Below are 15,553 nucleotides of genomic sequence, written 5' to 3'. Positions count from 1 at the left end.
GTGCCATTGTCTGATATTAGGGCTTTAGGTATGCCAAACCGAGCGATGATATTCTGCCAGACAAACTTCTTCACATCTTTTTCCTTGATTGATGCTAATGCTTCTACTTCCACTCACTTTGTGAAGTAGTTTGTTGCTGCGAGAAAGAACTTCCTGTTTTTTGGGTACTGTTGGAAGTGGTCCTACTATGTCCAAGCCCCACATTGCGAAGGGCCATGGGCTGGTTAGCAGTAGGAGCTCTCTAGTTGGCTAATGTATTTGGTGTGCAAACTTCTGACATTTCTCGTACTTCTTCACATACTTCTCCGAGTCTGCTTGCATGTATGGCCACCAGTATCCTTGCAAAATGGCTCTATGAGCTAACGATCTTCCTCTTTGGTGGCTTCCGCACACGCCTTCATGTATTTCAAACAAGAATGCTTCTACTTTGCTGGGGTGGACACATTTTAAATAAGGTCCTGAGAATGGCTTTTTGTACAATGCCATAGATGGGGAGAGCTAAAATCGCTGCGACTTTGCTCTAATTTTGTTGGCTTCTTTCTTTTCTTCCGGTAAGATGTCGTCTTTAAAGAACAGTATGATGGGATCCATCCATGAGGGGCCTAGTTCGGCGCAACATACCTCTTCTACTTCGGGGTTCTCAATGCTTGGTCTTGGTAGGTAGTCAATTAGTAGTGGATGAGGGATGGATGTAACTGCCATTGACGCAAAACCTGCTAGTTCATCTGCTCTACTGTTTTCCTCCCTGCCAATTTGTTCTATCCTTACTACTTCAAATTTTTTGATCTTTGTTCTGACCAATTCTTGGTACTTGGCCATCCTGTCATCCTTTGCTTCATAGTCGTCAGAAATTTGGTTTACCACCAGCTGTGAGTCGCTGTAGATCATTAGTTCGGTGGCCTTCATGTAAAATGCTGATTTGAGTCTTGCAAGAAGTGCTTCATACTCCGCTTCGTTGTTTGATGCTGGGAAGCCAAGGTTGATTGCTTGCTCCACAACCAGGCCGTTTGGTGAGATGAGGACTATGCCATGTCCTGCACCATGCCGGTTGGATACTCCGTCCACAAAGAGCTTCCACATTTCTCCAATGAATAATTTCCAGCAAGTTGAGGGATCAGATGATGCCGTGGGGTCAAGAATGTTGCAGGTGTTTTCTTCAAAGTCTATGCTTGCTGTCTGCCCCTTACTATCTGATTGAACTAAGTCTTTATTTGTTGGCGAGTCTTAGCTTAGTGTAGTATGGTTTGCTTCTGTCTTGCTCTCTTTACTTTGGTCTGCCTTGGAGTTTGACCGAGTATTCTGCACCAGGAGTTGCGCTATTCCGGCGTCAACTTTCATCCCTAGTTCGGTTGTATTAGTCAGGTCGACTGGGCAAATATGATGACTTCCAGGAGTAAATTCTGCGACAAAGTCTGCCAAAGCTTGGGCCTTTATCGCGGTTCTGGGTTGGAACTTGATGTCGAATTGTCCCAACTCTACTGCCTATTTCAAGATTCGCCCAGAAAAGTTCGCCCTCTCAAACAAAGCTTTTAATGGGAAAGCTGTGAGGACGACCATGGTGTGGGCGTGAAAGTAGTGTGATAACTTTCTTGAGGCCATCATTAAGGTCAAGGCCAGTTTTTCCAGTGGCAAGTACCTTGTTTCGGCACCCAGCAATGTCTTGCTGACATAATAGATGGGCAGATGTTGGATTCCTTCTGCACGTACCAACACTGCACTAATTGCGTGCTGAGAGACTACTAGGTACATGAAGAGTTCTTCTCCAGGTATTGGGGTCGCCAGTAGTGGTGGAGAAGACATTTATTCTTTCAAGCTTTCTAGAGCGCGGTCGCATTCTTCGTCCCACTCGAACTTGGCTTTTAACGCTTGAAAAAATGGTCGTAGTTTGTCTGACGACCGGCTAATGAATCGATTGAGTGCAGCTGCCATGCCGGTGAGATGCTGTACTTCTTTTACTGAGTTAGGTCTCTCCAGATCCTGAATAGCTTTGATCTGGGAGGGGTCTGCTTCTATATCCCGGTTGGTCATCAGGAAGCCCAGGAATTTGCCAGATCCTACACCGAACGCGCACTTAGATGCATTAAGGCGCAACTTGTGCCTATTTTTTTTTTTTAATTTTATACCTTTTTTTTGAAAAAATTATTTATAAGTCCTATTAGGGAGACTTATGTTACATATGGTCCTACTAAAAAACTTATGTTCTCATAAGTCCTGTGGGAAGTTTGTTGACACATTTACCCTCAATATTAGTTGTTAATATCATAAATAATACTAAAATCATATATAGGAAATTGAATATTATCATAAATCATATCTATATAAACATAACGTAACGTGACACCTACATAAACGTAACATGACACCTGTACGTAACGTGACACCTACATAAACGTAATGTGACACTTATAATCTATGGCAACATTCAATTTCCTATATAGGAAATTGAATATTACCATAGATCATATCTACATAAACGTAACGTAACGTGACACCTACATAAACGTAACGTAACACCTATGATTTATGGCAACATTCAATTTCTTACCATAGATCATATTTATATGAAACGTAACGTGACACCAACATAAACCAGCAACATTTTCACATTCAATTTAAAAAAATAAAAACTCATTAAGTTTGCGAAACGTAACGTGACACGTTACGTTACGTTTATGTAAGTGTCACGTTACGTATATGTGTCACGTTACGTTACGTTTATATAGGTGTCACGTTACGTATATGTGTCACGTTACGTTACGTTTATGTAGGTGTCACGTTACGTTACGTATATGTAAGTGTCACGTCACGTTACGTTACGTTTATGTAGGATCTTGTGGAATACATTTCTATCTAAATAGGACTTGAGACTATAAGAAATTATACAGGACTTAACCTATCATAAGTATCTAAAATATTGTTTATAAATAAGTCTCCCTTTTTTTATAAATATTGTTTTATAATTTATTCAATTTTGTGTTTGCTCTCTATCTGCCCATTAAAAAAAATAACTTATAATATGCTTGAGTCTAAAAAAAAAAGAAGGTTTAATTTGTACTGTATGACTTAATGATTATCATGCTAACAAGGAATCTTTCAAAGATAAGATCATATTAAACTCAATTTTATTGAATAAATTCAAAATACGTACAATTACCTGTCAATCAAGTATATCAAGTAATGAACAAGTAAAAAATGGATTAGAAACCTACTTTGCCGAATCATAGGGTTAGCCCTTACTCCTCATCAAGTTGGTTCATTAATTAAATTGAAGTGAAATGCATGTATATTGAGAAATATTTTTCTTCATTTGGAAAGTCCAATGGAGTAAAGTTATCATAATTTTAAGAAAGATATTGCAAAAATTCAAGAAATCCAGAGGAAGAGTGATCAGACTACCTACCCAAAAAAAAAAAAAGAAAAAAGAAAAAAAAAAAAGAGTGATCAGACCACCTTTAGCTGGGTAGTCTGGTTAATGAAAAATTATGTTCTGGTCTAGGTTAACGAAAAATTATGTACTGATTTTGAAACAAATTCACGTGATGTCTCAATATGATATTTATTGATTAAAATTGTAAAATCTAATACTTTTTGTTAAGATTTTAGAAGATAATTTGATAGATGTCATATGATAAATGGTATGAAGCAATATTTTAAAACAACCCAATAATCACTTCCTGAGTAACATGGGTGAAATTGGACCCTGTTGAACCAGTCCCAGGCTCCTCTTGGGAGGAGTTTTTTTATTTTTATTTTTGTTTTTGTTTTTTTAAGTGCCAAAATCAGGGTTTCAATTCAAAGGCCCAAAACAAATTTAAAAAGGGTCTAAGATGATTTAAAAGTATTGGTTTAGCCCAATGTCCAATTGTTGCCATGATTTTGGACATTTCGCAACCACAGCCCTAGGTTAGCCTTGAAAGCAAAATACTTGAAACTTTCTATTTCTAAAGCAATTTACAAGGAATTTTATATCATTGAAAAGTGCTATGAAAGCACAAAATAATTATGTTTATGAAATTCGCAAAAATTTGGACATAAAATGATGCAAAGAAATTTAGGGGACAATTAATATGTTTTGAAGGCCTACAAAGGATTTTTGAATTCAAATATTTTACACAGGTGTAGGGTTTACCTGAGGCTCATATTGTGTGGGTCTAACACTCATGTGAGACATTTAATAAAAATTTTGACAAATTTTTAGAGTCTTTAGTATTACTCTTTTGGATTTAGCAATGGTTGAACCCTAGTCCAAGATTTAGCCCAAAATAATAATAATAATAATAATAATAATAATAATAATCCGAGATTTAGCATACATTCACATTTTGTTTTTGTTTTTGTTTTTATTTTTATTTTTGTGTACCAATTGTTATTTTTCCTTCTCACCACCATTGCTGACCACTTCCTACCTCCAATAACCATAGCAAATATATATATATATATATATATATATATTCAAACAAATAAAAATATATGTATTAAGCACTAAGGGTTTATTTATTTATTTTTATTGGTGTATCAAGTATTCATCTGATGATTAAATTCAAGTAAAAAATAATATATATGTATACAATAAATAAAATAAAAACCAAACTTTGTATCATGAAGCTTTTTTTATCCCAAAATGCTAAGTATTTTTTTAATTTTTTTTTTATGTTACTTTTACTTTTAACTAATTTAGTTTTAATATATATATATATATATATATATAATTTTTTAATAAATAATGAAAGTCCAGGCATAAATTGTAGTCCTCACACAAAAGAATGTTCCCAAGCAGAGTCGATAAGGAACCTAAATACTACATAAATTGGAACTAAAATAATTTTCTGACTTGGCTCTCTGAAATGCTCTACAATGGAGGTAGTGCTATTTGGATCCTCTGATTATGCGTCTCTCTCTCCTCCTTTTCTCCTCTCCAACGCACACAGAAACCCCAATTTCTCTCCCAAGGTAATTCACAAGAAAACAGCGCCACTCAAAATTCTGAAATTCGTTTTCTATATCTTTTTTCCTTTGTTTTCTCCGTAACCAAACAATTAACATGTGAATTTGGGTTTATGCATTTACTTGATATCAATAGGAGGTGAAAATTATGAATTCGATTTCTGTCTGTTTTCTTGGTAACCAAACAGAGCGTTATGCGAATTGGGTTTATGCTTTTACTTGCATTGGCGAGACAGCTTTCCTGTAATTTGCTAGTTTTTAGAAGTGTTATCTTTTCTTACTGTAAATAATTGTATTAGTAGAATGACGAAACCCCATTTGAAAAACAAGGCTTTTTTGCTCTCAGGAGGAGGTTCATGACCCCCAAAAGTGGGCAATTCTTCCTCTCTTTTTTTCTCTATGTTTTAATTGTATTACATAATCTGATGTCTTTTCAAAGTTCACATGGAGATGGATGTTTATTGGTGTAATTCACAAAACATTCGTAAGCTTTTAAAGTGAATTTTTGTTCTTTCAATGAGACAAGCCTATTGAACTACATTTATTGCAGAGTAAACAGACAAAGTGATCTGAACGTCCCTCACATTCTTGGAAAGATTTGTGATCACCTGATCATTCCTATTATATGAAATGCAGTGGTGACATAAACCACATGCATTTCATTGCGTCTATATGTATTACTGATTTAGATAGGCAGTTAAATTTTGTTATTGTCTATAAGGAGAAATATTTTATCAACTTGCATCTCCTGAAATAGTAAGATACTGATTTTTGGTTTTATGTGCATATGAAAACGTTCAACTGTATTCTTTGCTGGTTCAGCTGCAGAGGTCTCTTCCCATTAGGATCATAGAAACTCGATTATGGAGTTCCTTATCGTATATAAGCAAAGGTGTCAATGGCAGGCCAAGAAGTTGCAAGCCAGTATTCTATTCTTTGCAAGATTATAGACACAGGTTCTTTTGTCAACCAGTACGAAAGATTACATTGCAATGTGGTTTGTTCTCAGTATGGAATGGATGCCTTCTCAAGTTCAGGAAGCACACAATCCGTCTTCTGCATGTAGTAAAATGTTCAGAAAATTTAAAAAAGCATGTATCCTTTCTTTTTGTCCACATCATTGTTGGTATGGTTCTTGTTATGATGGTTTCTGTTGCTGTTAGCAAAACTCCTTCCTGTAAGTTGGATCGTTTTGTAAATTAAAATTTGGTTTGAAGCTTAAGAGAATGGCGATTTTATTTTTTTCCGGTGGTTGAAATTTTATTTTATATCCTATCATAATACTTCAATGCTAACATGTTGTAGTGGCCCTGACTGAAGAGAATCGTCTTTTCTTAGAGGCATGGAGAACAATTGACCGTGCATATGTTGACAAAAATTTCAATGGACAAAGTTGGTTTAGGTACAGAGAAAATGCATTGCGCAATGAACCAATGAACACCCGAGAAGAGACATGTACGCTTTCGGAGCTTCTTAGTCATGTATTTTCCAGTGGGGTTTGCATGCATCCTAGAATTAGTGATAAAACTTTGTATACTATAAAAAGTAAGACCACGGTGACAATAATTCAATCACGGTTATATTGTGCAGGTTGGTGTGTATGTGTCTAATTCTTCCTATTATATGCAATTTATATACAACAATGATAATTCAGGTTATGGTTGTGATAGTGGGTTTCACTGAACACCAAAAAGATTGTTCTTTGTTGAGGTGAAAATTTTGATCAATAATAATCAGGCTGTTCTATGTCAATCATGTAGTTTTTAAACTGTTATAGGCCTTCATTGGGACTAGTTATAACTTCTATTTTTGTAAGTTAAATGCAGAATGTCTTTTAAGTTCAGTTTATCTCTGTAAACAGATAAGGCAATCAGGAAAATGCTTGCCACCTTGGATGATCCTTTCACTAGGTTTTTGGAGCCTGAAAAGTTTAAAAGTCTGCGGGTACAAGGCAGTTTCTTCTTACCACTTTAATTCACCGTACTTTGACTTGAGAAAGACTTTTAGTAACTATTTAGGGTCAGCAAATTAGCACCTTTTCATATTGCCTCCAAAATCTTTGAATATATCTTTTGAAGGCAGTTAGGGACACAAGGCAGTCTTACAGGTGTAGGACTGTCAATTGGCTACCCTACCGGAGGTGATGGATCAACTGCAGGACTGGTGGTAATTTCAACTGCTCCAGGAGGTCCTGCAAATAAAGCTGGTATTTTGTCCGGGGATGTTATCCTGAAAATTGATGACACAAGTACAGAAACCATGGGCATATACGATGCAGCAGACCGTTTGCAGTGAGTTTTGACTTATTTTTTGGCCAAAAACTAACATTCATTCAATGAGATCCAGTGCTCATGGAAGAATGATTACTTGTCTTGCAGCTTATATAGAAGATTTTTTCATAGAGCAGTAACTTCCCATCTGTATCAGTTTCAGAAATCTGAGAGAATGATTTATTTATTTATCCTTTCTGAAATAAAAAAAATTATATCGTCAAGATGATTTGGAAGTATCATTCTTGCCTACAACTAATTATTGTTGTTTGATGAACTTTAATGCTGAGAAGTTCAGCTAGCTGAAAATGCATATTACATTTCATATTGTTTAACTGAAATACTCCAAAAAACTTTACTTCTGATTGTCTTAGTTAGGTTCTTGCCTGTCTGATCATCTACTATCTTCTTGTTTCCTTTCAAATGTTTGTTAGTTATTTATGTAATTGTTGATATTCTAAACATTCAATTGAAATGCAGGGGACCTGAAGGCAGTGCAGTGGAACTAACTATTCAGAGTGGACCCGAGATAAAGCACCTATCTTTGGCGTATGTTTAACATCTTGTTTTTTTCTGCTCCAATGAGCTATGAGCTTTTTTTCTATGTAGTTTTTTGTTTTAATTTTGTAAGGGGATTTTTTTTTCTTTTCATTTACTGTTGTGGACCAGTAGTTTATGACTTATGGTGCTTAGTTATACTTGAGATATATAGATGAATGAGTATGCATGTTTGTATTTAAGCATGAATTTGCAGATATTATTATCAGTAATGTTAGAAACACAGAGACCAAATGGGATACAACACTCGCACTATTGTTGGGGCCCATATGTGTGGGATCCACATGTGGGACCCACCCCTCGTGAGAGGGTTGTGTCTCATTCTGTTTGGTTTTTGTGCACATAGACTTATTGTGCAGATATTCTAATCCTACAAATGTAAAAATTTACCAACTGCTGCTTTTCAGGCGAGAGAGAGTTTCATTGAATCCGGTGCAGTCGAGGCTCTGTGAGATAACTGGTTCGGGGAGGGAGGACTCCAAAGTTGGATATATCAAACTAACTTCATTCAACCAAAACGCTTCTGGTATGGTATAGTTATAGTTACTTTCTCTAAGTTATGTGGAATTATGCACTTGTAGTTTCAGTCAAAGTCACTCGGATAACATGATGTGTCCATTAATTTCCCAAAAGCTTGTTTTGACTTCGTAGCATATAACTTATCAATGAGTTTTCTCGTTTGGATACGCTACTGTTTTGCTAGTCTCTATCAAATCATAGGCTAAGATGTCTTCTCTCAATACCTTATCCCGCGTGACATGATTTTGCTTACTCTATAAGGTTCAAAACGATTTTAACCTTGAGAGAGAGAGACAGAGTTGTTAAAGTAATAATGTGTTGATGTCTTGTAGGCCTAAGATCTAAGATCTTAATAACTTTTTTCATTTTGGACATAAATGATGTTGGAAAAACAATGTTTATGCTTTTGTCCATGCTGTATATTCTTTAGTTTTAGACATTGCATTTCTTGATGTACTGAAAATATACATCACTTATAGGTGCTGTCAGGGAAGCAATTGAAACTTTAAGGAGAAACAATGTTAACGCTTTTGTCTTGGATCTTCGGGATAATAGGTGACAATGACAATGCTCTCAACATGCTTTGTTTTAAATTTTCCCTCCGAGCAAACTTTCTGAAAGATTAAATTTGATGCAGTGGTGGTCTTTTCCCTGAAGGAATTGAGATTGCTAAGATTTGGTAAGCTTCATAGAAGGATCAATATTGCACGTATACTTTGTTTGGCTAACCTTTTCTGCTGCTTTATCTTTTTTCGAGTCAATTGGAATCATTTAGCCCGTCTCAATCAGGAATAATTTTCATAGTACTTCCTGTAGTTCTCATGTTTAGCTATTGCCGACCAGGTTAGAGAAAGGTGTCATTGTGTATATTTGTGATAGTCAAGGTGTTCGAGATATATATGACACTGATGGAAGCAATGCTATAGCAGCTAGAGAACCCTTAGCCGTGCTGGTATGCAAACTTATATTCTGTGATGGTTATGATTTATGACAATGATTTTTGAAACTTTTGAAAAATATTGGCAATAATGTAGTGTGTTGACAATTATTCTGGAAAAAGAATTTACGATGAGTTTTTGTAAAGAATTTTTGATCTCTCTTCTAAGTGCTGCTTTTTAAGGTAAACAAAGGAACTGCTAGCGCAAGCGAAATTTTAGCTGGTGCATTGAAGGACAATAAAAGAGCAGTGTTGTTTGGTGAACCCACATATGGGAAAGGGTAAATGATTTTCGTTCTGCATCATGCAAAATATTATGATATATACGTATACCTACTGTCTTATATCTCTCCCTTCTTTACAGCAAGATTCAATCAGTTTTTGAGCTATCCGATGGCTCTGGTTTGGCTGTTACAGTAGCTCGCTACGAGACACCTGCTCACACTGATATTGACAAGGTCTCTCTCTCTCTCTCTCTCTCTCTCCCCATGCGTGCTTGAATGCTCATGTATTCCCTCTTTTTTATGAATCATAATCTTAGGTTGGTGTAGTTCCGGACCATCCTCTGCCAGTATCTTTTCCCAAGGATGATCAGGGTTTTTGTAGCTGCCTCCAAGACCCTGTATCTGCTTGCTATCTCAATAAAGTGAAGCTGTTGTCGAGATGACACAACTTAAAAGACTGAACTCAAAAGGAAACACAATTAAGGCTTAAAATCTCTAAACATTAACAAAACCTTTGTATGCAAAATTAGAAGACTTCCATTCTGTTTTCAAACGAAGTGATTTCAAATTCAAATTTCCCATTCAAGGATTGTTTTCTGTATGGACAACATTTTTCCGGAATTTCTGCAGTACACTCTAAATCTGTATTGTACCACATGACAAAGAAAAATATGTTCAAGCAATGTATACTATGAATGAGGTGAAAGAGAAGGTAAAAACAAGATACATTGAAAGGTTCCTTCATTCAAGTCTGAGGTGGGCTAGGGCTACCCAGGACTGAGAGCCCATTGTCTCCTTTTTTGGTTTATTCTTCTTCTTCTCCCTCTAACTCAACATTAGCTAGACTAGTCTTGGTCTTGGACTTGGGTTTGGGGTTGTGCAAGATTAAGTGCACAACTTCTTGAATGCGCAACTACTTAAGTGCTAACTGCCCAATGGGAAGTGCTAGAGCTAGTGCCATGACAAAAGCTTTTGGATCTGTTGCTAATAGGCATGGAAAATTATTAGATACTCTCGAGATTATGTGATCATGCTCTCTCACAAATTACCACTCATTATATTTTCTCATGTTTTTCAATCATTCAACATAAAATCATAGTACTTTACTTCTCTACCAATTATATTACCATTGAATAATCAATGCCTAGGCATCGATAGGAAGATGGCTGGAAGTATGGATGGCAATGGGGCAGGTTTGTAGTTACCTGTCTTGTGATGGGGTAAATAAAAATTAATATAATATATTATGGATAATAATTTATAATTAATGACAAATAAAAAATATAAAATGAGGAGTAAATAAGTGAAAATGAATGTCAAATGTAATATTTGTGTTAATTTTATTATAATAAAATTAATAAAATTATATTATATGTATGAATATATTTAATAAATATAATTGAAACAGGATTAAGAAGAATGGAGAGGAGAAGCAATACTCGTTTGTCTCACTTTCTCATTTTTAAGAGCATCTCTATTACTTATTCAAAATTTTCATTCAATTTAAGTAGAAGTTTGATTTGATATGTTGCGCTCCAATCATTTCATCAAATCTGGTCAGTTGTGCGGCCTAGTGTAAATTTTCGTTAAATCTTTTCCAATTCAGTCGTCCACTTGATTGATCAGTCGGTCATCCACTTGATCGACCACTAATGGTCACTTATGAGATTTAATAAAAAGTTAAATGCTTCCTTGATTTTATGAAAAAGTATGATTTCTTTCATTCGATATTAATTGGTGAAACGATTGAATAATTTTTATTAATTTTTTATCAAATTTAAATTTATTGAAAGATATAAGTCTAAATTAGAGATGACAAAAACATAAAGCCGAACAAGAAATGTCAGAAATCTTCTTTTAACTACAGTGATGTGATAGTGTGGCAAGGGAAGAGAGATGACCTAACCAATCATCATTTAATATGTCTTTCATGTTTCTTAATCACCCAACACAATACCCCACCTATCCACATTCTCTACTATGGAATATCATGTATCTATACTCCGGAATTACTGAGGAACCTTGTATTTTTAGTGAGGAACCTTGTGAGAGTTTCATTATCTCATATTAATTTTCTTGATTTTCTTAATTTTAAATAATTAAAAAAATCTCTATTTGCTAGCTTTTATTTGATAATCCTACATTGGGAAAAAAATGAAAAAAAATGAGTTGTTTTAATTATATAAAGAAAATCTTATGCTCTCATCCTATTTAGTGAGGAGCCTTATGAGAGTTTTAATATCTCATATTAATTTTCTTGATTTTCTTAATTTTAAACAATTAAGAAAATCTTTATTGGCTAATTTTTATTTGATAATCCCATATCGAGAAAAAAAGAAAAAAAAATGAGTTATTTTACTCATATGAAGTGCATCTTATACTCCCATTCCATTTAATATTGTAATGTCGTGTATGTTTCAATTCAATATAGTTTAAATTTTAAAAGTTTTAACTAATTAATTATGACCTAACCGATTAGGCTAAATTATTTTTGATTTGATTGATTTATTGGTTTAACCGCGATTTTAACAGTTTTATCAAAATATATTGATTAGATTTGTTTGATTCGAAATAAACTAAAAATTGATCTCATTAAAGATTGAGCCATGATTTGGCTAACATGTTGGAGCTAAATAATCACAAAAAGACAAAATAGACTATATAAGTCTATAAGACAAAACTCTACTTTTTATCTATAATCATTGCACTTTTTCTCTTACAACAGTCAAAAAAGCTCCAAAATAAAAACCAAACGAGATTAAAAAAGTCAGGCTAAAAAACCCAACATAAAAAAGTTGGCTAAAAAAGCCAATGTCAAACGAACTTTGAGATTCAATGTTTTGAAACCCGGACCGGCCGGCTGGACTAGGAACCGGGCCTTATTCTGGTCCGGCAAACCCCCTAAAACCGAAGTGAGAGCAAAACCGGTGTAAAAATGGAAAATTGGTTCTGCCGTTCAAAATGTAAAAATGGTCTGTTCAAATAATTGTTAACTTTTATTTAATAATCCCATATCGGAAAAAGAAAAAGAAAAAGAAAAAGAAAAAGAAAAAGAAAAAGAAAAAATAGTGAATTGTTTCACTTATATAAAATAAATCTTAATAGTGTAGTATTGTGTATACTTCAATTCAAGACAATTTAAATTTTAAAATTAAAATAATATTTAAAAGTTTCAATTAATTAATTTTTGTATAAGTTGGTTGGTCATTTAACTTAATCGATTAGGCTGAACTATTTTGGGTTTGACCGATTCGTTGGTTTAATTGCGATTTCACATACTAATTTTATTAATTTAAAACAATTAAAAAAAATGCATTGGCTAACTTTCATTTAATCATATAAAAATAAAATTCTAATTAGTTTATGATTTATTTTATAAAAAACAAAGTTTGTTTCACTATCTATCTATATATTATATAAGAAAAATGTGATTTTTAGGGAAGAGCCTTCTATGAGCTTCAAACCCTTATTCTAAAATTATTGAATTTTCTTAATTTTAAACAATTAAAAAAATTCTCGTTGGCTAGCTTTCCATTTACCTTTTATTTTACAATCTCAAATCGAAAAAAGAAAGAAAAAGTAAATTGTTTCACTTACATAAAATGAATCTTATGCTCCTATTTATATAAGCAAAATGAGATTTTTAATGAGAAGTCATATGATCAATATCTCATATTCATTTTTTTGATTTTCTTAATTTTAAACAATTAAGAAAATCTTCATTGACTACCTTTCATTTAACTTTTATTTTACAATCCTACATAGACGTTTTAATTTTAAAAATAATTTTGTATGAGATTTTAATACTCTTATAATATTTTATTTTAAAATAATTATAATTCCACATCGAGAAAAGAAATAAAAAGTGAGTTGCTTCGTTTATATAAAGTGTTACAATCCCATATTGGGGGAAAAAAAAATGAGTTGTTTCACTTATATAAAATGAATCTTATAAAGGAAGTTTTAAGGGAGAAGCCTTCTAGAAGCTTCAAACCCTCAATCTAAAATTATTGAATTTTATAATTTTAAACAATTAAGAAAATTCTTATTGGCTAGCTTCCATTTACCTTTTATTTTAGGAAAATTTGGCTATAAACCCCCTTTACATTCCTTTCATTGTTAGAAGGACTAAGAAAAAAAATTATACTTTCTAAACTTCCTCATAATTATAAAATCTTGCATAAAGGACAAAATTTATTATTTAAATATTTTATCAGACTATTATACCATCACATATACACAATCCAAATACAAAATTTATCTTCTCTCTCGTCTCTCACTTTTAACCCTAGCTTCCTCCATGGCTTGAGCTGTGTCATTCCTAAGCTCCGACGATCTCTCTCTGCATCTTCTCAACTCTCCTCCTTCAACTCTCCTTCAACTGTTTATCTTTTATCTCGTCTCTCTCTTCTAATCCTAGCTTCCTTCATGGCCGGAGCTGTGGAGAACTTGAAAATCGCGCTGATACATATATATATATATATATATATGTGTGTGTGTGTGTGTGTGTGTGTGTGTGTGTTTGTGTGCTTTGAGATTTGAATTCGAATATATAGATTTTTGAAAGCTCAAAGTTTTAAAAATCTGAAAAATCTGTAAAATCTGAAGAACCGGGGTATGAAAAATTGAGATTTCTCTAAAATTTTCAGATTATAGGCCTGATTCAAGGATTATAGGCATGATTCAATATTTTTCAAAGTAAACATCGATTGATTCAAGGATTATAGGCCTGATTCAAAGCTCAAAACTCAAAGTTCCATCGATTTTTCAGAGTAAATATCAAATTTCATTTGATAGAACCAGAGTAAAATTTTACTCTGGTTCTATTGCTCTGTTTTTTTCATTTGACAGAACCAGAGTAAAATTTTACTTTTATACAGAGTAAAATTTTATTTTTATACAGAGCAAAATTTTACTTTTAGTTTCAGAGTCTTACAGTTTACTTATTTTTCAGAGTAACATTTTACTTTTATACAAAGTAAAATTTTACTTTTAGTTTCAGAGTGTAAAATTTTACTCTCATTCATAGTAAAATTTTACTTTTATACAGAGTAAAATTTTACTTTCATACAGAGTAAAATTTTACTCTGAAATACATAGTGAAAATGTCTTAATAGGAGAGCTGATAGATATGAGGGTAATATAGTAAAAGAAACAAGTTTTAAAATATCAGGGGGTTTTGAAAGTACTTATATAATTCTTGTCCTTTTGAAAGAGAAATTAGATAATGAGGGGGCTATGACCAAATCCCCCTTTATTTTACAATCCCAAATCAGGAGAAAAAAAAAGAAAGGGCAAATTACATATATCTCTCTCGAGGTTTAGCTAAATTACAGATACCCCTGAGGTTTCGAAAATTACAACCTGTCCCCTGAGATTTGTATTTTCATAACAATTTGCCCCCTGAGGTTTATATTTCATAATAAATTACCCCCTAATTTCTTATGCAAATATAGCATTCAGGGAAATATTTGTAATTTCTCAAACCTTAGGGAGGTATTTGTAATTTAGCCAAACCTCGAGGGGTATATGTAATTTGCCCAAAAAGAAAAAAGTGAATTGTTTCATTTACATAAAGTGAATCTTTTGCTCTAATTTATATAAATTATTGAAATTTCTTAATTTTAAAAAATTAAGAAAATCTCCACTGGTTAGTTTCCATTTAACTTTTATTTTACAATCTCACATCGGTAAAAGCAGGAAAAAGTGAATTGTTTTACTTATATAAAGTAAATCTTATACTCCAATTTATATAAGTAAAAGAAGATTTTTAGTGAGAAGCTCTATAATCAATACCATTTTTTTTTCGATTTTCTTAATTTTAAACAATTAAGAAAATCATTAGTTAGTTTTCATTTAACTTTTATTTTGCAATCTCATATAGATGTTTTGTTTTTAAAAATAATTTTGTATGAGATTGTAAAACTTTTATAATATTTAACTCTAAAATAATTATAATCCCACATTAAGAAGAAAAGAAAAAAGAAAAAGTAAGTTGTTTTACTTATATAAAGTGAATCTTATACTCTTATTTAATATTATAGTATTATGCATATTTCAATTCAAGATGTTTTAAACTTTAAAATAAAATTTAAAGGTTT

The 15,553-nt window shown here is 33.0% G+C and overlaps 1 protein-coding gene across 2 annotated transcripts; it reads left to right on the top strand.

Annotated features, from left to right (window-relative positions):
• Positions 1-4,738: 4,738 nt before the first annotated feature.
• Positions 4,739-10,135, top strand: LOC114295293 (carboxyl-terminal-processing peptidase 2, chloroplastic). Of its 2 annotated transcripts, none has more exons than XR_014333541.1 (13): positions 4,739-4,950; positions 5,767-6,121; positions 6,250-6,399; positions 6,806-6,888; positions 7,027-7,235; positions 7,695-7,763; positions 8,180-8,298; positions 8,771-8,846; positions 8,929-8,970; positions 9,135-9,243; positions 9,422-9,509; positions 9,593-9,686; positions 9,770-10,135. XR_014333541.1 is itself a non-coding variant. In XM_028239520.2 (13 exons), the coding sequence occupies exons 1-13, from the start codon at positions 4,855-4,857 to the stop codon at positions 9,893-9,895; spliced, it is 1,626 nt and encodes a 541-aa protein (XP_028095321.2). In that variant the 5' UTR covers positions 4,739-4,854; the 3' UTR covers positions 9,896-10,135. The 2 variants fall into 2 exon arrangements, 1 of the variants encoding a protein (XP_028095321.2); XM_028239520.2 differs by having other exon boundaries at positions 9,412-9,509.
• The last annotated feature ends 5,418 nt before the right edge of the window (positions 10,136-15,553 follow it).

Source organism: Camellia sinensis, chromosome 6 (assembly GCF_055761805.1).
Source record: "Camellia sinensis isolate YWXY chromosome 6, ASM5576180v1, whole genome shotgun sequence".
In the NCBI taxonomy this organism is placed as follows: domain Eukaryota; kingdom Viridiplantae; phylum Streptophyta; class Magnoliopsida; order Ericales; family Theaceae; genus Camellia; species Camellia sinensis.
Note: the sequence above shows the minus strand (reverse complement) of the source record. Positions and strands in the feature narration are given on the sequence as shown.

What these genes read in the sequence shown, in the direction of transcription:
- LOC114295293 (XM_028239520.2), top strand. Translation starts at nt 4,855, where the DNA reads ATGGAGGTAGTGCTATTTGGATCCTCTGATTATGCGTCTCTCTCTCCT. An exon ending in AAAAGTTTAAAAGTCTGCGG is followed by an intron (nt 6,889 to 7,026) that starts GTACAAGGCAGT and finishes TTTTGAAGGCAG; the next exon opens with TTAGGGACACAAGGCAGTCT. An exon ending in GAACCCACATATGGGAAAGG is followed by an intron (nt 9,510 to 9,592) that starts GTAAATGATTTT and finishes CCTTCTTTACAG; the next exon opens with CAAGATTCAATCAGTTTTTG.